At 39.2% G+C, this 26,472-nt stretch overlaps 2 protein-coding genes across 4 annotated transcripts; one reads left to right on the top strand and one right to left on the bottom strand.

The window, feature by feature from the left end:
- Positions 1 to 912: 912 nt before the first annotated feature.
- LOC105390924 (collagenase) lies at positions 913 to 8,159 on the top strand. The gene is made up of 7 exons (XM_011562300.3): positions 913 to 1,070; positions 1,359 to 1,564; positions 1,938 to 2,104; positions 2,859 to 2,966; positions 3,402 to 3,547; positions 3,988 to 4,096; positions 7,880 to 8,159. The coding sequence occupies exons 1-7, from the start codon at positions 1,017 to 1,019 to the stop codon at positions 8,089 to 8,091; spliced, it is 1,002 nt and encodes a 333-aa protein (XP_011560602.3). The 5' UTR covers positions 913 to 1,016; the 3' UTR covers positions 8,092 to 8,159.
- Positions 8,153 to 26,472, bottom strand: LOC105390923 (hsp70-binding protein 1). 3 transcript variants are annotated; one of them, XM_048626221.1, is made up of 8 exons: positions 26,449 to 26,472; positions 12,530 to 12,656; positions 12,142 to 12,222; positions 11,611 to 11,803; positions 10,787 to 10,908; positions 10,313 to 10,409; positions 9,861 to 10,016; positions 8,153 to 8,707 (listed from the first exon to the last, which is right to left on the bottom strand). In XM_048626221.1, exons 2-8 carry the CDS (start codon positions 12,641 to 12,643, stop codon positions 8,415 to 8,417), a joined length of 1,056 nt encoding a protein of 351 aa, XP_048482178.1. In that variant the 5' UTR covers positions 12,644 to 12,656; positions 26,449 to 26,472; the 3' UTR covers positions 8,153 to 8,414. The 3 variants fall into 3 exon arrangements, with proteins under 3 accessions (XP_048482178.1, XP_048482177.1, XP_048482176.1); XM_048626220.1 differs by lacking the exon at positions 26,449 to 26,472 and adding an exon at positions 12,780 to 12,917; XM_048626219.1 differs by lacking the exon at positions 26,449 to 26,472 and adding an exon at positions 12,780 to 12,882 and having other exon boundaries at positions 12,530 to 12,651.

Below are 26,472 nucleotides of genomic sequence, written 5' to 3'. Positions count from 1 at the left end.
AAATAAGTACCTATTGACTAGCTAAATACGATTGGTAAATAAATACTCGTAAGGAACAGAGTCATAAGTATATTGGTCTATGCAAATACCTACCTTAAAGCATGGAAGTAATAGTTAAGTACTTCGCACAAGTAAGTACTTACTACTTCTATACCTATAAGTACTTACCAACATCGTGATGTACTATCGAACAAAAAAGTGTGGACCCCCTTAAGAATCATTTTCCTTTGCAGGCATCAGCCATCAATGACTCGCTCTTGACCAATGGGGTACAAGTTGACCAAAAGTTACTGTCTCTATTGCCACCAGATGTGTAAACACAAAACAACATTGCATTGTCTTAAAGGTGCGAAAGTCCGAAAGCAATAAATAATACAAAGGGAGAAATTTAAAATAATGGGGTTGGTTAAAAAGACAGGCAAAGGCAAATTTGGGATTGCAAAGGATTTGTTTTAAAAGTGGCAACTCACTTTTATGTTCGATAGTACGTAAAGGCCTAGGAATACTATAAATACCTTCTACTAGGTAGAATAATTATACATCTCTATTACCTATAACTAATACTGTAATGCCTTCTCCACATAATAAAAACGCAAGTTAGACCTTATACTTACTATAGGTTTTCAGGGTTTCTGATGTTGATGAGCATTAATGTTACCCACGGTTACTTAGTTAAAATATACCTAGATTACCTTAAGGCACGATTTAAACTAAAACCCGCATACCATCAATTAACTACCAGCCGTAAAAAAATGTTCTATTAAGTAGTTACCTATAAGCTGTAGTTTTTAGTTTTTCATCTCGTCGTTCACTGGAGCACATTTAATTAAATTATTTGATAAATTATATAAGCTTATAGGTACCTGAACCTGAAATCATTAGGTGATAATTATAATCTAATTGATAAAATAGGCTAACAAACAGTGATAACGATAAAAACCATTATTAATTACCCAAACGTAAGCAATTCGTTATTTTAAATCTGTAAATAATCACTCCATGTTCAGTCCATCACGATGATTGGCGCTTACCAGGCTGTTTTCCTTGTGCTTTTCCTGGGCCACCTTCATGTAAGTAGTAAACCATTTAATTGGGTATGTTTACAAGAAGTAGGTATATTATACACGATTATTCTAGGTGCTTACTATTGCACAAATACATGCATTTATGACATTAAATACCTACTAATTCTTGAAGAGATAGATACTTACACAACATAACACTATGGGAAGCACTAGTGTTCAGTTTACGAATGTTTTCCCTGGGCAGAATTCTAACTCGCAAACCAGTAGTGCTCCGAAAGCAGCTTTCGTAACTGAGCTGTGTCGTCAATATAACATTGTACCTATTTCTTTCAGGGTGAGCCGATCCCAGCTCAACCGGCGATAGTGGAAGACTTACGCGCGAGCGCCTCCAGGATCGTGGCCGGATGGCCGGCAGAGGAAGGCCAGATTCCCCACCAAATCAGTCTGCGCATGATCAACCTCGCCGCCCAAGTCAGCTCCTGTGGAGGCTCCGTCATCAGCGAGAAATGGGTGCTGACTGCTGCGCATTGCGTTGCCAAGTAAGTGTTGTCTTTTCTTCCGAAATAGGTATGGTAGGATTTTGACGACAGCGCATAGTGGAAAATTCATCTAAACCCAACAAGATAAACAAATAAAATCAGTGGATTGATGATATATGCATGTCCCTCCGAAACCCACATAAAAAAGCTTACCGGGTTACTTTTTAGTAGGTACTTTAGGTCTGGTTCATTCTGAAGTAGGAATCATGAAAAGAAAGACTTAATGGCCAGCCATTTCGCTACATCGACAACCTTGGCTGGATGCGAAGAGGCATAATATAGGTATTGAATCAATAATTATGAAACTGGCTACTCTAAGACCCCATAGATCCATGTGCAGCAGTTCACTTATACTAACCGTTGTCCCTTCCAGTCGCGTAAGCTTCGTGATCCGCTACGGGCTGACCAACCAGACCCGGCCTGCGTACATTACGGAGACCACTAGCAAGTACATATACCCCGCCTACATCGAGTTGCAAGGAGGAGTGCAGACAGACGATATCGCACTGCTGCAAGTGCAGTCTCCTGTGCCTTACGGACGTAAGTTCATCACAATTCACAACCCATCACCCCCACTGCTGGGGCACGCCAGCGCGCACTAGGCCTGGGTGGTGGAATAAGGTATAAAAAATTAAAAACCCTCCCTGCATTGTTTTAGGCCTTATTCCACCACGCAGGCCTAGTGCGCATTGGATGGCGTAAGTTGATAGTTGCAAAAAGTTTGGAATTAAAAGTGGCGGACTTCGATACACCGATAGATAGGAAAGCTATTTTAGGGTATCGTCTAAAAAGTCTTTTTATCTTCAGCTGAGTAATTATGCGATTTATTCACTTGGATTGTAATATAATTCAAAGGCATACTTTATATGATTAAATTTATCAGATAACTTCTTATTCATTAATTACGTAAATTAGAAATCAAAAGCTATCTATACCTACTTTCCAGATACATTGAGGAAACATATATACATACCTACACAGCTCGCTGGCTAGGTACCTAGTTCATCATCATCATCATATCATCATCAGCCAATAATCATCCACTGCTGGACATAGGCCTCTCCCAAGGAGCGCCACAACACTCGGTCCTCGGCCTTCCTCATCCAACCACTACCCGCCACCCGCCTAAGGTCGTCAGTCCAGCGGGCAGGAGGGCGTCCCACGCTGCGTTTGCCTGTTCGTGGTCTCCACTCGAGAACTCGTCTACCCCAACGGTTATCGGTTCTTCGGCAGATATGACCAGGTACCTAGTTAATAACATTTTAATATATTACTAATATATATTGTTTTCCAGCCACAATCCAGCCAGTGCGTCTGCAGAGCAGCGCGCAGAAGAACAAGGTGTACACCGGCATCCGCCTCACCGTCAGCGGCTTCGGACGCACTGACGACCCCATTAACGGTAAGATCTCATCATCAGTCAATGGTGGTCCACTGCTAGAAATAAAGTAACTAAGTAATTGCCACAAAACACTTCAATCCTCATCCATCCACTACGGGGATTCCTCTAAAGGCTGAAGTGGGTTGCGCCCAGGATTCATTTGTTATTTCGTATAGTTAGTCGCCACACGAGAACTCCACCAGCGTTTATCCTCCGAAACCTAAATTAGTATCTCGCCAGATTGTAAACAATTGAATATACCTACATATATACCAAACCTCCCTTCCTTTCCTACCTCTGGCATACAGTCTGGCAAATACGTTGAGATGGGAAAGCTACTTGGGTGGCCATGTATTAAGTAAGGAAAGTGGCGCCCCTATTAATTTGTAGTTACTCTTTCTTGCCGACTGTACCTAATTCGAAGAGTTATACAGGAACTTACGTAATGAATTCCAGGAGGAGCAGCATCCGAGATCCTGCTGTGGACGTTCCTGCGCGGCATCAGCAACGAGGAGTGCCGCAGCTGGTACCCCGGCCCCACGGTGCAGGCCCAGACCATCTGTGCCGAGTACTATAATAACACTGCTCAGTCATCTTGCCAGGTTTGTAGGCCAATATTAAGGAATCTATTATAAAATTTTGCTATGGTCTCTTGTGAAATTGATTTATTACCAGCTGTTCCCGCCTTAAAAATGTTAACCGTGGGAATTCCGCGATAAGAAGTAACCTATGTGTATCTAGCTCCATACCAAATTTCATTAAAATCGGCTCAGACGTTTTGACGTAAAGAAGTAACAAACATACACACACGCACACATAATCACAAACTTTCACCTTTATAATGTTCGCCTGCGAACACGAGTTCGATTCCCGACTGGGGAAGATTCTTACCGTCTCAGATCTTTATAAGTACATATAACATATCAAAGATAGGATCGCGTTGGGTCGTCCGGTGGGAACCCGGCTATAAAAGATTGGCAGTTACCTACTACTTTTATCGAAGTTTATCCAGAACCTTTTAATTAAATAAAGTTTATTCCAGGGTGACAGCGGTGGTCCTCTGACGACTGTGGACTTGGACGGTAAGGTCACTCAGGTCGGACTCGTCAGCTTCGGATCCTCGGCTGGATGCAACAGTCCCTTCCCTTCGGGTGAGTTTAAATACTATTTAGGGAGTATTTAGGTAATACAAGTAGTACCTACCTAGTTATTATTCTGTGGTAGTACTGAAGTGAGGAGGCAGATACATACAGTGAAACTATAAAGTCCTGAAATTAAATGAGGGCGCAGCTATCTTTCATGTAGCAACCCTATATAGCGAAACAAAACTGACTTTGATACTTGAAATTTTGCCTGTGACTACCTATCCTATTTCTGTATTTAAAAACAACTTACCATCCACAAAAAAACTCATTATTCAAGCTAGAAGGTGTTAATATGAAGATTATGAAGGCTTATAGTGAAACCAATAAATATTTATTTAGATAACGTTATTACAACTGTATAAAATATCCGGATTTGTTGACGAAGGGCACACATAGTAAAATCATCAATTTCTCTTTTTAGACGGCTTGTTCTGTTTCTTCCAGGAGTTAGAAATATTCCATTATAGAGCCCTCTTTTGCAATATGCCAGACGGTACTGTCCGATACTCCTATAAAATAAAATAAAAAATGCGGGTAAGTAATACGAGGTATAAAAACGAATGGTATAACATTCACAAGGTATACGCCCATATGATATAAATTTATTAAGTATAACGATCACTGTGCATAACAAACGAAAGGCATAATTACTAAATACATAATTTCGTTAAGAATAACGTTCAAAAAGTATAATTTCAATTGATATAACGATTAAAATGCATAACGTTTATAACATATATTCTACAACGGATATAATTATCATAATGTATAATGCACAAAAAGTATAAAAGATTGTCGTATCGTATTTTCATTATTATTGACGTTATGTGTGGGGAACGCTCCGCTCCGCTTCGCTGCGCTCCGCTTTAGTTGCGCCGAACATGTGCACCTAACACGCTCCTCCTCGCTTTGCTCGTCGTCGCACCTATCTTTAGGTTTTGGTGCTAGGGGGTTTGACGGCGTTGGGTAATTAAACACAGATTATGAACTTTATACTAAATGATAGTATATATTTTAATCGATATACGTAATGTATGTTATACGAATTGATATTAGTCCTCGTAAGTATTATATATTTTGATTTTATATATTGTATTGTATTGTATTGTATTGTATTTATTATTCATAATATTCATTACATGTCAGGGAAAAAATAATAATAATAATATAAAAATAAAGTCATACCTAAACTAAAATGAAATATAACATTAAAAACATTACTAATATAACATTAAAATGTACTTAGTAGTACAAAATTCAAACAATTCAAATTATACAAAAAATTATAATCATAAAAAATAATAAAATGTCAAGAATGTCAAGAATAATAAAAAAAAAAAAAAAAAAAATTATAAGAATATACAATGTCAGTAGTTAGAAGTCGAGAAAATAAAAATCAATATAATTTAAGTCTTCCTGCTAATGAATTCACCCACAGTGTAGAAGGCGTGCTGGACAAGCCACCTTTTTAAATATTGTTTGAAAGCTGGCAGTGACGGCGCATCCTTGATCCCAGTAGGTAAAGCGTTGTAGACCTCCGGGCCACACACGTGCACGGACTGCGCGCACCTCGCCAGCCGGTGCTGGACGGCGAGCAGCTGCCCCGCGCGTCTGGCTCTTTGGCTTTGCTTGTACAACTGCAGATTTTTTCTGACAAACAAGGCTACCTGCAGTATGTACAAGGAGGGTACCGTCAGCAGATTGAGCGCGATGAAATGGTCACGTGCCGACTCATCGCATCGAACTCGGGCTATAGCACGCACTGCTCTTTTCTGCATGACGAATACCCTGTGCCAGTCAGCCGCGCGGCCCCACAGCTCGATCCCATATGTGAGGAGAGACTGGATCGTGGCAAAGTAGCACGATCTCACCACCTCACTCGGGACGGTGGCTGCGAGCCGCGACAACGCGAAGCACGCGCCTCCAAGTCGGCCGCACAGCCAGTCGATGTGCGCATCCCAGAACAGTCCGCTGTCCAGTCTGAACCCTAGAAAGCAGGTCTCATTTACTTGCGACAAGGTCTCCTTCTCAAGAGTCACCTGGAGTGGGCGACCGCGTCTACCTGCCAGGTTAAAATGCAGCAGATGGGTTTTCTTCGGATTCAAGGCTAAGCCATTGATCCGAAACCATTTAGCCAGCTGCCCGGCAACTACACACAGCCGCTCTTCCAGGTCTTCGACTGAGCTTCCAGTGACAGTCGCTGCAACGTCGTCAGCATACATCGTCACGTGAGCGTCAGGTATGGAATCAGGTAGGTCATTCATCAGTAGGGAAAATATAATGTTGGAGACCGACGAACCTTGCGGAACCCCGATCTCAGTTCCCATCTCGAGTGACCTAACCAGCCCTCTCTCTCCCACCACGACTTGTTGTCTATCTGACATGAAGTCGCTAAGTAGATTGAGGGCAGGTCCCCTGACCCCATAGTGCTCCAGTTTGGCCGTGACGATGGAGTGATCGGCCACATCAAAAGCTTTCGACAGGTCGCAGCATAGGACAGCGACATGCCGGTTAGCGTCGCGCGCGCGCAGCACCTGCCACACCACCTCGCGCGTCAGGTCCGTGGTGGACCGGCCCGCTCGGTACGCGTACTGCCGCTCGGTCAGCACGTCCGCGTCGTTGAGGAACTCCGTGAGCCGCGCGCTGATGCCGCTCTCTAGAACTTTTGCAGGAGCTGGGATAATGGCAACAGGGCGATACGCGTTCCCGTCCTCCTTTTTCCCTTTGCCCTTAAAAATTGGTGAAATTTTTACGCGCTTAAGGGACACGGGATATATCCCCTCGCGTATGCATCGGTTATAGAGAGCAGCCAGCGTGGTACAGACCGACGGTGCGATCAGTCTCATTAGGTCGCAGGACATATCATAAATATCTTTACTAGGTTTATAAAATGTACGTTATACCAATTGAATCTTATACCTTATGAAAATATAGATTTTGTTTTTATACGTAACGTTCATTATGTGTTGTGAACGTTATTAATGTGAAATTATACATTTCGTTTTTATACGTCGCAATACGCACCCAAAAAATGCTTATTTGAAACTACCCTAAGTTAAGAAAAACAGAGTTACAGAATGAGAATTTAGTAAGTAAACAAAAAATATAACTTCAAGTATCAAAATGTTATGGTTTGACTCAACTTAAACCAGCTCAAACCTACAACCAGCGGTATGTAAACAATGTTCGACTTGGGCTTTAAACCTAGGTTTATCGATAAATGAAGCGTTGGTACTGATAAAAAATGAATTATTACAATTTGTACAATGTTACATACCCGTCATAGACGCTGTACGAGCGTAAACATCCTCCAAATTCGACAAAATGTGTCCAACTTCATGTTCCGCTAAACATTGTATATAAACTCGATAAATAACTTCCCTAGCTTGACTACGTATATTTTTCTTCTTCTTCCTAATTGCAAACAAGCGTAAATAGTTGTTTTTATCTAGATTATCCTAATATTTAATAAGAAAATTGAAAAAACAGCCAACCGCCAACTGCCATAAACAATTGTTATGACTTTTATGTTTCTTTTCTAATGGTGCCAGGCTCCTGAAAATTTTAGTTCCTCAAACATTAATTTCAGGACTTTATAGTTTCACTGTATTTGTAACTATTCTTTCTCGGAATAATACCTGCGAAACTTCTCATTTTGTACAGCAAAAATTGGTGTAGACGATGTTGTATGATCCATTAATTCTTATTGCTATACGAACAAAGATTCACTAACATAATTATACGTAATATCTAACGCCTAAGTCGCCTAACTATAATTGTTACTTTCAGCATACGTCCGTCCGGGGCACTACCATGAGTGGTTCCTCGAGATCACTGGAATCAACTTCGACTGGGACAGCGACGCCATCGAAGCACCTTCCACTGAGTCTGAGTCATCAGAGTCTTCGGAGTCCTCAGAGTCATCGGAATCATCCGAGTCAGATGAATCAGACTCAGATGAATCTGAGCAAGTAATGGTGGTCAACAACAACATTGCTTAATTTAACAACCAGTGACTGTTATAAATGGCTTATATAAAGTGATTGAATAAAAAATCTATTAGTGTTAAGAATGTTTATTATTGTTCGTGTTAGTTTCTTTTTTGTACAAAATAAAAACTTTACAAATTCAAAATTAAATGCAGGTACAAATTGCAAGGCAGTTAGCTCATTCATACACAAACATCCCTGTTATTCAGTTATATTACACCTACACTCACCCAATAACTACACACACTATACTTATATACAGACAACGTTTCTAAACACACATAAATACTCCATTTACGGTATTTGAGACCTCCAAATATATTTGTAAAACGTTCCTATCTATCAGCGCCATCCGGGTTGGACCCGTCGCTCGACTGGTTGCCAATCACCTTCAACAACTCTTCACAGTAATCCTTCTCTTCAATGAACTGGTCCTGCAACTCGGGTAGCTTGAGCAGCTCCCGCAGAGCTTGTCCCAGGTTCGAGTCCCGGCACTGCCGCAGCACGGTCGCGTCTTCGCCGTCGACTAATGACACTAGCACGCTCAAGTAGTGCTCTGTGGTGTTGTCTCTGCCCGCTTTTAGCTGCTCCGTGATCGTCTTCACCACGTTCTGGTTGATGAATTGGGCTGGAAAAGAACGGAAATGTTATTAATAATTTGCGTTTCTGAAACATGCATTCGGGATTATAAACCTAGTCGTCATCATTTATAATATGGCACCACTGTGTCACCTATGGAGATAATATAGAGAAGACATAGACACATGCTAGGTTTTAAGTCGGTCGACCACTAAATAGTTTACAATTCATTCACACGGCGTTTTCTTTGATGGGACGAGCATTATACGAGTTTATCTACGTAAATACAGGATGCGCGGATTCCTTCAGGGCATCCCACGCTTCGTCAGTCCCCTCTCACCTTTGGCCTCCGTGTAGTCTCACTAGTGTCCCGCAGCCCCCATGCGCGATCAGCTCGCGGCACATACATACCTTCTACATAATTAGCAGCAGCCTATATTCGTGCGCTGCCGCTGCTGGACATATGCCCGTCATATAGGGCCACAACGCCTCTACCTTCCTTAAGGAATACCATAATTTGTTATACCACCTACTTATTTGTGCCCGCTGCGCTCACTACATGTCATCTCTATCTACGTAGATAAACGTCATTATACTGCGATTCGCGTTAAATAAAGCGATTTCATTACTGAGACGTGCTTTACACATCTTTTATCTACGTAGATACAGGATGCCGTGCGTGCTTGGGTCAGTCAGGTCAGAGGACATCTCACCTTTAGCCTCCGGGTAGTGCGTGGCGAGGTATCGCGTGAGGAAGGCGGCCTTGGTCCGCGCCTGCTCGTCTCCAGCTCGGAGCAGCCTCACGAGTGTCCCGCAGCCCCCCGCAGCTATCAGCTCGCGGCGCCACATAGGTACATAGCTTCAGCACTACCATACCTACTATATACTAGCTACTATAATGCGTCATAATACCTCTATCTTCCTCATGAAACCTCTATGATAACAGACACTTAAATTATTTATTCCCACTGTGTACGCTACATGGCATTTTTATCTACGTAGATAAACGTCATTATATGGCAATTTGCGTTAAATACGGCAATTAGATTAGAGATATTTGTTTCACTTTTTTATCTACGTAGATAAACGACACCAAATCGCGATTTGTGTTAAATACCTCGATTTTATTCGTGGGATTTTTACGTAGATCCAAGATGCTCTATTATATGTGGTTGGGTCAGTCGGGTCAGAGGACATCTCACCTTTAGCCTCCGGGTAGTGCGTGGCGAGGTATCGCGTGAGGAAGGCGGCCTTGGTCCGCGCCTGCTCGTCCCCAGCTCGGAACAGCCGCACTAGTGTCCCGCAGCCCCCCTGCGCGATCAGCTCGCGACAGGCTGGCTCGTATTCGCGGGTTGCACCTGGTGGAACAAAAACATGTTATAACAAAAGTATACATATGTTACATAAATACATTAGCTTTTGTAGTATGTAGAGTTGAATATTTTTGTTAGTTCTGAAAGGTTTAGTCGGTTCCATTACAGAATAGATTATAATATGCTTTAAAAACAAACATTTAGGATTTAGGCAAAGATCTCGTATATCATAATAATATCAATGCTAAGGTGTATTAGCTTCTAGACTTCAGTGGCACATAAAAGATAATATATACCTAAATTAAAAAGTATATAACTTGTATTGTATTATTATAACTTACATGAGAGTGCGTACAGACTCTTGGCCAAGGCAGTGCCTTGCTCCGTCTCCACCAGCGACAGCAGGACATTCAGCAAGCCGAACTCCAGAGCGCGCGACTGAAATAGTATAGTCATAATATTTTATGATGAATGACATTAAGATATTGACATAGGATGTCCTGGAAGGTATGGATAAGGCTATGTTATAGTCATTAGAAAACTTTGTTCTTCAAATAGGGGAGCAGCAATGCACGATTGCCTATTACACAGTGGATTTAGGAAGTAGCTATACACTTTTTTCAGAAACAAGCAGATTGTAGTAAACATATGCTTTTGCAATATCCTAGGAATCCATTGGTTTGACTTTGTCTCCAATGAGGAACCCTGGTGTAGCTAATGAACATTGCACAGCCATAGCTAACTTACTAACACTAGCTTGAAAAACTAGCCTCATGTATCCCAAGCATAAGTAAATCAAAGTGTAGTGCACATACCTGACAGAAGGGGTTGTTCTGACACAGCTCCCCGAGCACGGAGGAGGCTCTAGCTCGCACCTTCTCGTTCTCGCTGCCGTAGCACACCGGGAAGATCGAGAACCCGCCCATCTTGTAGAAATCTGCAGGTTTGGACATTGTTTTGGGTTATTAGGTATGTTGCGAGGTAGACATATTTCATTTACAACCTGAAGTATAAGGGTTCGTTCACACAGACCGGTTGAAGAGGAGAGCTGATTGTTATTGTGTTGAAAGTAGAACCTTGACAATTTGTCAAATTGATCATGTCAAAATGTAGTTAATGATGCTGAAGGGCAATCAACAGTTACATGATCATCATTATTTGCCTATTTAGGAACTTAAAAACCTCTAGGCACATGTCTGCACATATTAATGAATATTTCTAAAATGTTACTATTTACGATAGCTCTAAATTATTATGTATTATTATTCAAGACATACTCATGAGCACCCAAAATAAAGATAGGAGAAACAAAATCGCACATGAAATGTTTGATTCTGAAACAAAGTGGATAAAATAAAATAAGCTGAAATTTTACTTGGCCGTAATTATAATACCTACATATTAAAGTTAAAGCAGGTAAATATAGTAACATCATATGCATTGAATTTGCATGTCATGGAGATGTCCTGCTCCTGCATAAACTTTAATGTTTATATTATACATTATAAGTATGCATATATACAATTTCTAAGAAATGTATTTCAGCATTGATATTCATTCTTGTCATAATAAACTGGTACAATACGCCTCTCTCAGCTCATTCACCTAAACTCCTACTCCACTAACAAAATATCCTCACCAACAGCCATATCAATGTTATCAGTGAAGTCGAGCAGGTTGTCGAAGGCAGTCTGCACCTCCTCAGGCAGGGCCTGGCCGAGCTGGATGGCGTGCATCACCTCCGTGTTGGCAAGCACCTTGATGGCCTCCCGGAGAACCTCTGACACATTCACTGTGAGGTTCTTCAAAGCTTCCTCAAGGAATTTGCGTCTCTGAAAGTAATTGAATTAAAATAGGTCATTAACAGCTCTCTATATAAATTTTAGGAACCACACTGATTGAATTAAAAATATCTAGATTCTTTCATGGACCAGATGACAATTATTTTGTATTAAATTTGCAATGCAACACTTGCAGGGTTGAATAAGTTTAAAAAATTACATCAACAAACTAAGTATCATAAATATTTTTTATTTTATTTCAAAATGATATAAATTTTGTAGAAATTATTATTAGAATTGTGTGTGTTACAAATGAAATAGTACAAAAAGGCGGCCTTATTGCTTAAAGCAATATTTTCCAGACATCCTTGTATATTTTATTTACATACCTCCTCATCCATGGGTCCTATCTGTGATTCACCTGGGGCATCTTCAATTTTAGTAGCCTCCATAGCAAATCTGAGCAGACCCTGTAAATACATTACAAATAAAACAATAAAGTGGAGAAGAGATCATAAACAAAGGGATAGATTAGTAATGCTTATTGGATTGGTTCCATAAGATCTATGAACGCTATAATGAATTGTTGCACCATCATTTCTCAGGCCAGTGATTAGGCAGTACCTACAACTACTTTTATGTTCTAAGTTCATTATGAGTTTATGACACAAGGTCATAATGTAACATAGTATTAATTACCCATGAGCGGAATATCATTCAAAGGAAATAAATAAGCTTGTATGGTACATATGAGGTTTCCATAAAAACTAGTCTAACCTGCAAATTCCTGGGTTGCCTTGGCTGCTCCGATACTGCCTGGACATTGCTGCTTCCGGGAAAAGTCAGGGACCCGGCCATCTGATTCTGGTTATCTTGCTGATTGGACCCCATAGCTGATGCTGCACTGGTAATGTAGGTAAGGTTAAAAAATTATTAAATGAATTTATAACTAAATCCACCGTTTCAATTTCTATAACATGGACTAATAAAATTCACTTATTATGTTAATATAATTCAGTAAAAATACCTGAAAATTCTAGAATGAATAATTGAATTTGATTGAGGATTGAGTTTGGTTTGAGTTGAGTTGAGGTTAGCAACATCTGTCAGTGTCAGTGATAGCTGACAATGTCAATTTGACATTTGACACCTTCAAATGTCAAAAATCACAAACAAAAATATTTTGATTTAAAAAATCTACTCTGTGTAGATTGTGTATATATGTAGAGTCTGTAGAGAAAGCATAAAAACTAGATATGGGCGCGAGGTGGGCGCGAGCGTGGAATATTGCAAATAGTTATTGCAATCTCATTGCACCGAGAATATTTCCTAAATGGGAACCAATGAACCAGTGACAGGCTTTAATCACGTAAAAATAAAGTGGTGGAAACATCCACTTTATTTTAACGTGATGCCACATCACGTGTCGCCGAGGTACTATCAGGGAAAACAATGTTTTGCGATCGCGCTTAAAAGAATATTATTCCGTTCGCAAATCGTAATGAAATGGTATGCCTGCTTGTGTGTTTGTATTGTAGTACTGCCATGCTGGCACTACACTTCATATTTTTATTGGATGTTTTATGTATTTACCAAATAAAGTATGTATGTAACACTTAGTATGTATCTATGTAGGCAAATTGGGTATACTGACCAGTTGACCACACATGTTAGTTTTGGCAAATACTACGAATAGGCAAGTGAGGTTGTAGCTTGTAGCATAGGTACCTACCTACTGTATTACCCAAATCGGATTATCAATTGATGTGTTTTAGGTCACTAATTGGCCAATGATCTACTTCCCGTCTAGTACAGGTTTAAAAGTTTACGTTTTCTTCTGTCATCTGCATACATTATCAGTCAAAAGTCGCATGATAGTTTCGCTTCCTGACACTAATATTCATGTTTGGTGCCTAAAATCCGTTGTAGTTTGTCATTGTTTAAAACGCCGTGTAGGTACTTACTTAGGTATTATTTTATATTTATTTATCATTAATATAAGTAATAATAATAATACAATATAAGTAAGTAATGTTGGGAGTTGGGGACATCTCACTCACGGCCATCCGACCCCAAGCTAGGCAGGACGTGTAATATAGGTTAGGTATGGGGACAGGTACTCAAATTATTGTGTAAGGTAGTATACAATTTAACACCCAACACCCAAGTGTCCTAAGACACGAGTACAAGATTTAATATCTTTGAACCATACTTGCTTTGAACAAATATCTGCCGGGAACGGGAATCGAACCCAGAATCTTCGGCATAGCATTCAGGGTCACAAAAGAATCCCTTTTGCCTACATAATGTGCCTAGGCCTAGGTCGGTAAGTCCATACCTATCTACTTATTGTAATGTAAGTAAGTATGTAGGTAAGTACTTATATCTATTTTTAAATTACCTACACCAATATTCTTTCTTTTTTGTTTTATTTAATCAAGCAGGTGTCATGTAATTCAATAAGTATTTTAATTGATTGTAGGTAATTGGGAACAACAACAAAAATAAACAGGCCCACACAATCAATCAACTCAATCCCACGGGATCAGCCCGAAGTCTATGCGTTTATCTTCCTTTACATAATACATCAGGAATACACTTTTGTTCTGACGAAACGTTAACCTGAAACAAATATTATTTTTTACGTATATGTACTTAGGCCTAATGAATGATGCTCTAATACAATTAAATAGTTATTTCGTTTATATTATTAAAAGTAAATTAGTTATTTGTTAAATGTGTTGTGTAACCTTTGTCTTACCTTTTTTTATTATTCAATATTATCTGCTATTGAAAAATAGATCTTGTGTGGTGCTAACTGTGTTCCTTTTTCACTCACACTGTATCTATTGTGTTTGTAAAACTGTTTCACCGTAGTGTTCAGCCGACGGCACGGGCTGTTCTGAGCGCTGAAACAAGCGAGGCGACCGGTGTGACCGGTGTCGCTCGCCCGCTGAAACGCCGAAGGCACATTTACCCTCACTTAGTATTTTTATTTGTTTATTCTGCATTAGAACCAAATTATTGTATACATGCTTGCATTATATATTATGTGTATGTTTTTATGATTGTTATTATATTATCCAGTATTGGTATTTAAGTATAAAATTTATGTATAACCGTATACCTATATACAATATATTTTTATAACAGTAGGTCAAATTACAGTCACTCTAGGACGCGACTGAAAACCAGTGCCGCGTCAGGTGGGTGGATGCCACCTCATCTGTAGCGGTGTAAGCTGAGGCGCGGGCCTTTTCGGTGCTGGACAACTCACACCATTATATATATATATTTTTTTTTAAATTAATTATTCTTAATGTTCTTTTGTTTGTTTGTTTTACTTTTAATTTTAATTTCGTTTTTAGGGTTCCGTAGCCAAAATGGCAAAAACGGAACCCTTATAGTTTCGTCATGTCCGTCTGTCCGTCTGTCCGTCTGTCCGTCTGTCACAGCCGATTTACTCGGAAACTATAAGTACTACAGTGATGAAATTTGATGGGAATATGTGTTGTATGAACCGCTACAAAAATATGACACTAAATAGTAAAAAAAAGAATTGGGGGTGGGGCCCCCCATACATGTAACTGAGGGATGAAATTTTTTTTTTCGATGTACATACCCGTGTGGGGTATCAATGGAAAGGTCTTTTAAAATGATATAAAGTTTTCTAAAAACATTTTTCTTAAAGTGAACGGTTTTTGAGATATCAGCTCTCAAAGTCGTAAAAAGTATGTCCCCCCCCCTCTATTTTTATAACTACGGGGTATAAAATTCTAAAAAAAATAGAGGTGATGCATGCTAATTAACTCTTTCAACGATTTTTGGTTTGATCAAAGTATCTCTTATAGTTTTTGAGATAGGTTGATTTAACTGTAATATTATATTTGCTGCTACGGAACCCTTTGTGCGCGAGCCCGACTCGCACTTGGCCGGTTTTTTGTTTTATTTTTTGTGTACTTATGTTATTATTATTTTTTTGGTGAGTGGTGCTAGACACCGAATAAAGAATTTTTATCTTTTTTTTATCAATCACACCAGCCAACGCGTACCTACTAGATATACCTATACACCTACGTTTGTAGCTAGATATAGATAGGTGCCGCTATGCGAGACTGGTGCACGAAGCGGCAACGTAGCACTATCGATCTGCGCTTGCCAACCGCTTTCCGCTGGCCCGCTCTGTGCGGCGGCGTGCTTCGAATCCAGTTGTGAAACTTGTGAATATCACACTGAAATGGAATAAAATAGGAACATCTAATAGATTCGCGATCATCCCACTTCCCAACTTTATGAAGTTAAGACTTAAGTACTTATAAAAATGTTAACTACTTACTTACTTATAAGTACTTAACTATTTCTCAGATGTAAGAAATCTAGAACCTTTTACCTAGGTAACCTATCTACCAAAATTTGAGCTAAAAGCCTAGGTTGGTAAGTACTAGTGATGTAACGAATGTGTGTTTTTGAACATTCGCGAATGCGAATGCGAATGCGAATATCTGATTTCAATATTCGCGAATGCGAATGCGAATGCGAATATTCAGTTGGTGTTCAAATTTCGCGCCAATTGTATGGTTTACTGTTCTAGGCGCATTCCGAATCAGACTAGCCAATAGCGTCTAGCAGTTTTTTCAATACAGTAGTTAAATTTTTGGAAGCGTCCATAGTCGAGCTAGCTTTAGTGACCGTTACTGATCACTGAGGTTAAGCAACACATGGCACGGTCAGTGATTGGATGGGTGACCGATTTCAATAGTTTTTTTTTTCTGGACGCTTCCTTACTTCGGACGGCACGTCAAGCCGTGGGTCCCGGTTGCTGCTTCGGCAGCACGGCTGTCCAATTTCGAAACACAGTAAGCGCCAACTTTAAAAAAAAAACGGGTCTTTGATTTATACATTATTTTAGGCGATTCCTCACATTCCTGCATTGTCAGAATATCAAAAAACGGCTTAGAAACGAAAATAAAATTTCTAAAAACCAAGTAACTCCACCCTGCGAAATCAAAAATCCCACGAAAACCATTTTAAAACACAGTAAGAGCCACCAACCATTTTAAAACACAGTAAGTGAAAATGACTTACTAGGTTTTAAAATTGTCAATGGCGCTTACTAGGTTTTGAAATGGTCAGCAAAGGTCAATTTTTGCCCGTTAATTTTAGTAAGTCACAAATGGCATACATTATTACAAACACTTTTTTCGAAAAAATATCAGATATTTCAGAACCTGTATCTTTGAAACAATGAGACCTAGAGAGGTGAATTAAAAGTAGAACATAAGGAAATTTTGTCTTCTTTATAAAAGCCATAGAGACCTTTCTCGTCAGAACCTTTCTAATAGCCCTATTTTGCATAAACCAAAAAAAACTCAAACATTGTAAACTAATTTTAGCTCAAAATTTAGGAAATATTGTCTAATTTAAGGCAGCCATAAATAGTGTTCGTGTCAGACATGCCTTCTTAATATGGCGATTTGGTTCATTTAGATAAAACTTAAAAAATATGCCGGTATTTCAGCTATTACTTAGTGCGGTCGTGTAAAAGTGCTGCAAAATTTGATTTATATTATGTGAAGGATCCAAAACATATAAAAAAATTAAAAACATATAAATTACTACGTTATTATTGCAATTTCAATATACTTTACTTGTCTTAAATTACACAATAATGGCTCTTACTAGGTTATAAAATGGTCAGTGAGGGCGGTTTTAGGGTGAGAAAACCATTTAAAACCTAGTCAGTGTTTTCTTTTGTGCATTACAGCAACAATATTAGTCATATTTAAATGAAATAGTATTGTAAGTAAAGCCTAGGTTCTGCCGGTTCTTTTAAGCTTACATTCGTTTAGATATGTATCATAGTTTTACCAGGGCATTGAAATGAAGGGACAAAAACGTTTTTAGGCTCTCCTGAACATTTTGTCTCTTGGCTGTTACTGTGTTTTGAAATTGGACAGACTGCTGCAGTCGTTAAGCCTTGTCAGAGGCCTTCGGGCAGCTTGAAAACATCTGACAATCGGGTTGACCACTTAGGTAGGAAAGTTGTCGACTTTCTCAGCACAATCTTGCTTGTGTTGGGGTCCACCAACCCGCACTTGGCCAGCGTGGTGGACTAGGCCTAAACCCCTTCCTTCATTGGAAGGAGACCCGTGCTCCAGCAGTGGGGACGGGATGATGACACATTATTTAGCCCCGTAACTGTTACGACACATTGTGCGGTACGGTTACTGAGTGTGTAACGGTTTTCACACAATATAATAATAAGGCTGACAGTGACACTGAACAAGATTTCAGTGCGTATCGGAACTCAGTCTCAATTTTGTTCCGAGATTTGCCGAGCGGATACGAACTCATCCGACAGATTTATCATTATAAATAATAAGTACCAAATGATAAAGTAAAGACTGAAAATGTCATTAAAAGGTTACTTGTAATAAAAAGGTTATAAACAAATGGATTTTGATTTTGTTAACGTACCATTATTTTCAAATAGTTTTTTTCAAATTAATACTGACATTCGCAAAACATTCGCACAAATTTTTGCGAATGCGAATGCGAATGCGAATATCTAAAAATATGCGAATATTCGCGAATGCGAATGCGAATGCGAATATTCGTTACATCACTAGTAAGTACCAGCGGTAAGTACTAACGCTTATCTATACTTACACTCGTACTATTTCCATAAATATAAATAAAATAATATAAGTAAGTACCTAAGTACTTAATAAGAGTGAAGTGCACAATCCTTAAATTGTACAGGCTAGGGTATATTATCTGAGAGGGGTCAGGTTTCTTTGTCGCAGACTGTCCATACGTACAAAAAAAAAAAAAAACACGCACTCACGCCTTGTACTAATGTACTCCCTTGCGGGGTAGGCAGAGGTGCATTGCTGCACCCACTTTTCGCCAGAGTGTTATGTTAGTCCCAATGTAATAGGGGGCGGGCCTATTGCCATTTTACGGGCACATCCAAGACCCGAGAACAAATATCTGTGTTTAAACAAATATCTGCCCCAGCCGGGAATCGAACCCGGGACCATCGGCTCAGTAGTCAGGGTCACCAACCACTACGCCATTCGGTCGTCTAGGTACACGCGTCGTATACGTACAGAACTACAGAATTACAGTATTAATCACAGAGTACATTATTGTATTAACATTAACACTACAGGATGCTGCTCTGAATGTACCCTACCATGGCGTAACCTTGGTAGGTACCTAGTAGGTTCCTTCCTAGCACTAAAACAAAACCTAAAAGCTCCTAAAAATATTAAAACATACAAAAGTGCGGCCAAGTTAAATATACTTAAGTACTTATGTAAGTATACAGAATGTTCCAAAAATTTTGGTGGTAGTCAAGTGGTAGCCCTTCGAATCCTCCTAGATCATTGGTACTCAACCATTTTTATATAAGGGCCACAAACACGTTTAAGTCAAGATGTCGCGGGCCGCAAGCAAATTTTTTTTTATCTATTATAAAGCGATGTAAACTATCAAATAATAATATAAAAAAACACAAGCATATACCTACTACTCTGTGTAAAAAGTATCGGGATTAGATCAATAAAAGAAAAATGATTGTTATTCATCCAAATTTATTATATCACCTTCAAAGTATGCTCCTTCAGAAACGATACACATACGCCAACGAATTATCCAATCACCACAACCTTTTTTTAACGTTTTTTACAGGGTTGTGTTTAGTACTCGCGGCGAATTTTCTTTTTTGTCTTCTATCAATTGTTAGTTAAAGTCATGTTGACTGTTTTCTTTAACCATAGAAAAAAAAATTGTCTTTGACTATCGTGGTGTTGTGCACTCGGAATTCTTGCCAGAAAGACAAACGGTAGGAAAATAATATTATTTGCGGGTTATGTAGAATTTCATACAGCAGAGGCCGAGCAGAAGGCCAGATTTGTGGAAAAAAAATCGAGAAACGATTTTGTGAATGAATTTTTGAGCAAACACTCAGCAAATACTATCGAGCATCCACCATATTAACCAGATATGGCTGCAGCTCACGGCTCTAGCTTCTTTTTTTCCTAAACTCAAATTACCACTTCGAGGCACTGTTTTCAATCGATAAAAGACAATATAAGCAAAAATCGCCGCGAGTACTGAACACAACACTGAAAATAGCGTTTAAAAAAATGTTATGATGATTGGATAATTCTTTGGCGTAGGTATGTGTATCGTTTCTGAAGGAGCAAACTTTGAAGGTGATAAAATAAATTTGGATGAATACAAACTTTTTACAAAGAATGTCTACTTGTTCTCTATTATCTCTCATGGCACGTGGGCCACTGATAAAGGCCCCGCGGGCCACATGCGGCCCGCGGGCCGCAGTTTGAGTATAGCTGTCCTAGATAGATCATGGAAGTCATATTATTATTGTAGTTATGTAGGTAGTAGGTACCTACTTACTTAAGTACAATTTGTCAAATCAATAATAAAAACGCACAAGAAGAGGGGAAATGTTTCACATATTTTTTATACAAAAACTTATTTTATACCTACTTATATTTATATAATAATAATAAAAAACGTTTATTCCTATCTATGAGAGATAGCTATAATTAGACCCATTTATGGCGCGGCCGGTCGATGGGTCGAGCTCTAGAGCGTCCGACTGGGTGCGACGTTGCCGCACTGCCGATGCCGCTTGAAGTTCAATTCAATGTAGCAAGCAGATAAATTCAATGGATGTGATTATGTGATGTGTTGTGTTTTGATTCAACAACTAGCAGCAGGTAGCGTTAAAACCGTAGTGACATTTGATTTAACAGTCATTTAAATCCCTATGTACCTGCATGTATTTAGTAGCGTTATGAATTGTTATATTGTGGTTCTAGTGTAAATGATTTCATTATTATAATCTAGCTGTTCCCACGAGCTTCGCTTCTCCTTAAAAAGTTTTCCCGTGGGATTTACGGGATAAAAAGTAGCCTATGTCCTTTCCCAGGGTATATTAATTCTCACGTTAGGTATATACCATAATTTACAAATTTCATTCAAATCCGTTCAGTAGTTACGCCGTGAAAGAGTAACAGACAGACAGACAGACACAGTTACTTTCGCATTTATAATATTAGTTAGGACTCCGACCATTTCATTCCACCCACTTAATTCATTTAATTTATTTGAGACACATAATAAATGTGATTAGTTGATTACAAACAATCACCGTCATTATTTTGTACTCCTTCATACTCTATTTTTATGCTTATGTCTAAGGACTCTGATACATCTTTACTCGGTACATTACAAACTTCATTGGAATCATCGAGATGATCAACAGAATCGTCGCTTTCGGATGATGATGGTGATGACGAATCGTGTAAATCAGTTTTGAATTTATCAGGAAATATATTGCTTTTTCTTGTATCAATTGTTCTTTTTCGCATTGGATTGTGTGTTCCACGATATTTTTTATTTTATTATCATCTATGGAGTTAAGTTTATTGTTAATTTAATAATGTCTTTTATTTTATCTAAATTCGTTTCATCGCTAATATGGGTATGGGTACTTCGACCTTCATTTCTCTTTTTTTTTCTTGACAATATAACAATCATATCGTCACCTTAAATCGTAAACCGCCTAACTCCACTTTTTGGCGAAAATGACTTTTTGGTATCAATAGAAGCGTTTTTTCAAGGCGCATCTACTCGTATTACTCGTAAATCGATAAAAAATCTGAATTCTGAGAAAATTTAGTTTTCGTTTTCCTCCTAACTCTAAGTCGTGATTTTTAAACAATAAAACCTCGTAACTCCTCCTACTCCCATACAACGAGCGATGTAGGCGGGAGTGAACGTACATTTTTGCAATAAAACTATGTGTTTGGCTTTGTTTTTATTACTACATAAATAAATTATAGAACTTAACATTTTTATTGATCAATTTATAGTTAAATTTTGCTATTTTTTTAGCAATATTATGCTCTTAAATTAAAAGTTACGCGTATATCACAAACAAAATATTTTGTATATTTTGGTTGGAATCAGCACTTTACTACATACTAATATAGGTTTTTTGCAAACAAGGCAGGACGGCTGCTGCAACCCGTTGCTGACGAATCCATGGCTCCTCTAACCGATCTCATCACAGTCATTCTCTTCGACTTGACAAGATAGGTGCTCCTTGAAGGACAGTAGATTGCACGGCACCCGTATAGATGCGATGGACTCATTTGCGAGGGCCCTCAGATTTGAAAGTAGCCCGTGCACTGCATGGCGTGTAGAGCACCAGCTACTCTTTGATTCTGGGAAACTAACATCTTGCAATGCTCCTTGAATGACCAGCAACTATCTACGACTAGGCTGAGGAAGCACATGTGCCGTTCTATAGCAATATGAACCTCACTAACCTGCACCGACAGATCTGTTGGCTCCCTGCTCATTAGGAGTTTGTAGGATAACAGGAGGGGCGCTGTTTTAAGGCCTAGGCGGTGGATCAGGCCACTATCGTCTTTGATAAATCATCCTCGATAGACGCTCTCTCAGCCATCTTCAATGTGACACACATTGAAGATGGAGATCAGCAGAATGAATTGTGCTAACGCCTTTTGCGAGCTTCATTTGCAGGACAGTATTGTATGCCAAGTTACATTGCAGAGGTGTCCAAGACCGACCCCTGTAAAACTCCACAACTGACCTCCTTCTGCGAACATTAACCCTCTCTTATCGGGTAATTATTGTACCAGTTGGACCTCTGACTATTTGCTGGAGGTAGGATCGGCCGATGGTATTCAAGAGAGGCCCTGAAGGTTCCTCAAGGGATAGAGTTGAACGGGTACACCATGTCTAATCCTTGGTCTAATCTAACACCCAGCGCAACTATCCCCGCGGTTCACATCCTGCTCCGACAGTGAACGAACATAGAAGTACTTCTACTAATACGTATTGTATCCACTATCGATTGTACATTTCGTAATCCAAACTGTCAATCCGAAAGGTAATGACCCTTCATCCAGGGGTGTCACTAATTTAAAAAGCTTGTCAGCCTCTTACAACAGGCAGATGGGTCTGTACATAGAAAAAGAATCTGCAGGACTGCTTTCTTTCTTCAGGAGCTTTAACGTGGCCTCGTTTCAGTCAGTGGACACCTCACTGGCACTCTGGCTGCTGTTCAACAGACAGATAAACTTTCTGTACAAACCAGCTTTAAGCGCCAGCACTCACACGTGGTCTGGTATTCCATCGGGGCTAGGAACAGTCTTTGCGCTCCGTTCCAACTCTAGATCCGCCACTCCTTGCTCGTCAGATGATAGAATAGAATAGAATACTCTTTATTTTTCACCATTAAAGAAAACGTGATGATGTTCCTAGTCCCTGGGAAACAGCGTGCTTACCACCAAGGATTCAACGGCAACGGTGGGACCATGGCCTCCTAGTACTGATTTATGTTTTCTACTGCTTATATCGATGACTGCTGATTATATAATCATTTTATTAAGTACCTACATCAATAATACTATAAATTTGAAGTAATAGGAAAAGGTAAGTAGATTTATCTATATTTGAACAGCGTAAGTCCATCAAAGAGAACAATATTTTTCATAATCAAAGTCCGAAAAACTCGTATTTCCACGAAAAACACTTATCTCCAATAATAGTATTCACATAGAGATTGGGAAAAGATCGTAAGTCCATTTTATGTATAAAGCAATAAAAATAATTAATTTTTCATAACGCCGTTGAATGCGCAACCACTTTTTTAGTCTAGTATCAAAAAAATATTAGGGGGTATCCTAAGTAGAAGTACAAAATAAACAGTTTTTTTTGTCTCCTGTAAAATTTGCTCGCGTGGAGTTGGGCGGTTTACGATTTAAGGTGACGATATATCTTTTTTCATATAAGGCAACAATTAACGTCTCCTAGTAATAATTTATTTTCCGTTTTTCTCTTAGCTCTTTTTGGTGCTAGGCGGCTGGGAACCAAGAAATCATCACTAAGGCCCTTAGTTTCATGATCTTCAAACTCTCGAATGATAGCCTTTAAAGTTTTTCGAGACACGCCTGTAGCGTTTGCAGTCCGCTTTATTACATTTCGGTAATATTCTTTTGGAAATGCTGACCCATTTCGGGAGCTCTCTGCTTCATTATTATAAAAGTTTAAAACGTTATAAATAATTTCACGGGCTTGGCCTGTGTCACGCTTTCCTTGGTTGGACATGGTGTGATTACTGTGTATGTGGTATCGGCTAAAAGTTAGTTTGGTTGATAATTGAGAGAGAGAGGAAGAGAAGTTGAGAACATGACAAGTTGTGATGAAAAGTTAAATTGAATATATGAAATTTTCTATTTATCTCGTTGTCTGATTATGTGCCATGCTAAGAAATTTTATAATTGTGTTGCATGGTTCTTAACTTCTTATCCAGTTCGGAATCTCCAATTCAGCTGTTTCTAGATTCATATACATATTATCATATCAGACGACCGAATGGCGTAGTGGTTAGTGACCTGACTACTGAGCCGATGGTCCCGGGTTCGATTCCCGGCTGGGGCAGATATTTGTTTAAAACACAGATATTTGTTCTCGGGTCTTGGATGTGCCCGTAAAATGGCAATAGGCCCGCCCCCTATTACATTGGGACTAACATAACACTCTGGCGAAAAGTGGGTGCAGCAATGCACCTCTGCCTACCCCGCAAGGGAGTACATTAGTACAAGGCGTGAGTGCGTGTTTTTTTTTTTTTTTTTTTTTATACATATTATGTCAGGGGTTACTGAAATCAAAGACATTATATAGAACACTATACAAAGTACATATTAAGTTATTTGCTAAAATATGCTGCTGATAAGTAGGATTTTACCGAAAAAGTGTTTTAAAAGGGTCAGCCTGTACTAGAACAACAATTTCAAAACATAAACAAGCTATGTTTGAAAAGAAAACTTGAAAGGACATACTTTTGTACGTGCCTACACCAGCAACCCATCGCGTTGAGCTGAGTTGGCAGTCCCTCACACCAGTCGCACCCTCAAGGGAGAAGTAGGTGAGGGGTGGGGCGGTGTGGGGAGCTGGAAATCCGAGGAGGTGGGGCAGGGGGCGACCTTCACTGGGGTCCCGGTTCTACGCAGCACAAAATTGCCAAGTTGTGCTAGAAAACAGTTATGACTCAACTCTATGCTACCAGCTACTAAGAATTTAATACAACATTCATAACTCACGCCTCGTGTTCCCTAATGTATCGGCTGCAATATTTACTAGTGCTTTGTATAGCCCAATGATGTCCTAACTATCCTATGTAAAACGATATGAGGCGGGCAGCGGGCTTATGGCATCCTTTGGGCACATCCAGGATCCGCCAGCAAATATATGTGTGTTTAAACAAATAGGGAGTCCTCGTTAATCTGCGTTAGTCGTGGGAATCGAAACTGGGGCCTTCGCCGCTTGAGACTGTGTTGGTATCTACTTCTGCAACTTCAAGCTGAAATAATGCAGAGTAAACAAGAGTTTTCAGAAACTATCATGCAAATAAATTATATCAGTGCCGTTTGTAGCAATATGCCTGAAATTGGTACACTACTTACAATACTCACCGATTTTACCGACCACCGTCGTATATATATTATATATTTATTTAGTCTATATGTGAAATATATATATATAATACTAGCTGTGCCCGCGAGCTTCGCTTCGCCTTAAAAAGTTTTCCCGTGGGAATTCCGGGATAAAAAGTAGCCTATGTTCTTTCTCAGAGTCTAAACCATCTGTATACCAAATTTCATTCAAATCCGTTCAGTAGTTTTGACGTGAAAGAGTAACAGACAGACAGACAGACAGACAGACAGACAGACAGACAGACAGACAGACACAGTTACTTTCGCATTTATAATATTAGTTAGGATGTATATATTTCACATATAGACTAAATAACATTGAATATGCGTTATCAATTAGGTTTTACAACCAACAACACATTCTGAAGATGCCCGTCATGTGAGGGTTTAATCGATCGTCGAGTTAGAGTTATCTTACCAGCTTCTTATATTTTTTTGCCTATCACCGCTACAATATATCCTTAGTGTGTAGCATGCTTAGCTGCGTGTACTAGATCACGGGGCAATCTTGTCATGACTGTCTATCTAACGTAAATAAGTATACTTAAGTACCTAACAAAAAACTCTGGGGCATATCTCATGCAGAGGATCTCCTTGGCGATTCAGCGTGGAAACGCTGCAAGCGTCTTGGGGACTTTTGGGTCGGATATGGCCCGAGTCGGATTGGTAGTGTAGGAATGACATGAAAAAATGACATTTATTTATATTTTTAAATTATTTAGACCATTGTTGACATTTGTTTTAATTATTTTTGTGACTTAGATTAATATTAATGTTTATGTTTTGTGTTTTGACTTATTTTTCGTAGTTATAAATTTGATTTTGTTTAATTTGTATTATTATCTTAATTTTGCATGAATAAATGATTTTTCCATTTTGACAAACAAAAAACAGTATCGTAACGGCGAAAAAATATTTTGGTAAGGTTGTTCTACTCTTTCCCATTTTTTTTGAGATTTCATAGTCGGTCCAAACAGTACAGATTCATTTATCTATCAACAGGGACGACAATGAATAAAATTCACCCTGTATGTAATCCATATTTACGTTCATAGCCCTGCTGAAATAATGCATACCTAACTTGATACCTAGAACCTACCTTTACAAAATAGGTGTCTATGTAGTACATACCTACCAAAAGGGCCACGGGATTTT

Source organism: Plutella xylostella, chromosome 16 (genome assembly GCF_932276165.1).
Source record: "Plutella xylostella chromosome 16, ilPluXylo3.1, whole genome shotgun sequence".
Taxonomy (NCBI): Eukaryota; Metazoa; Arthropoda; class Insecta; order Lepidoptera; family Plutellidae; genus Plutella; species Plutella xylostella.
This window is presented reverse-complemented; position numbering and strand designations above follow the sequence as displayed.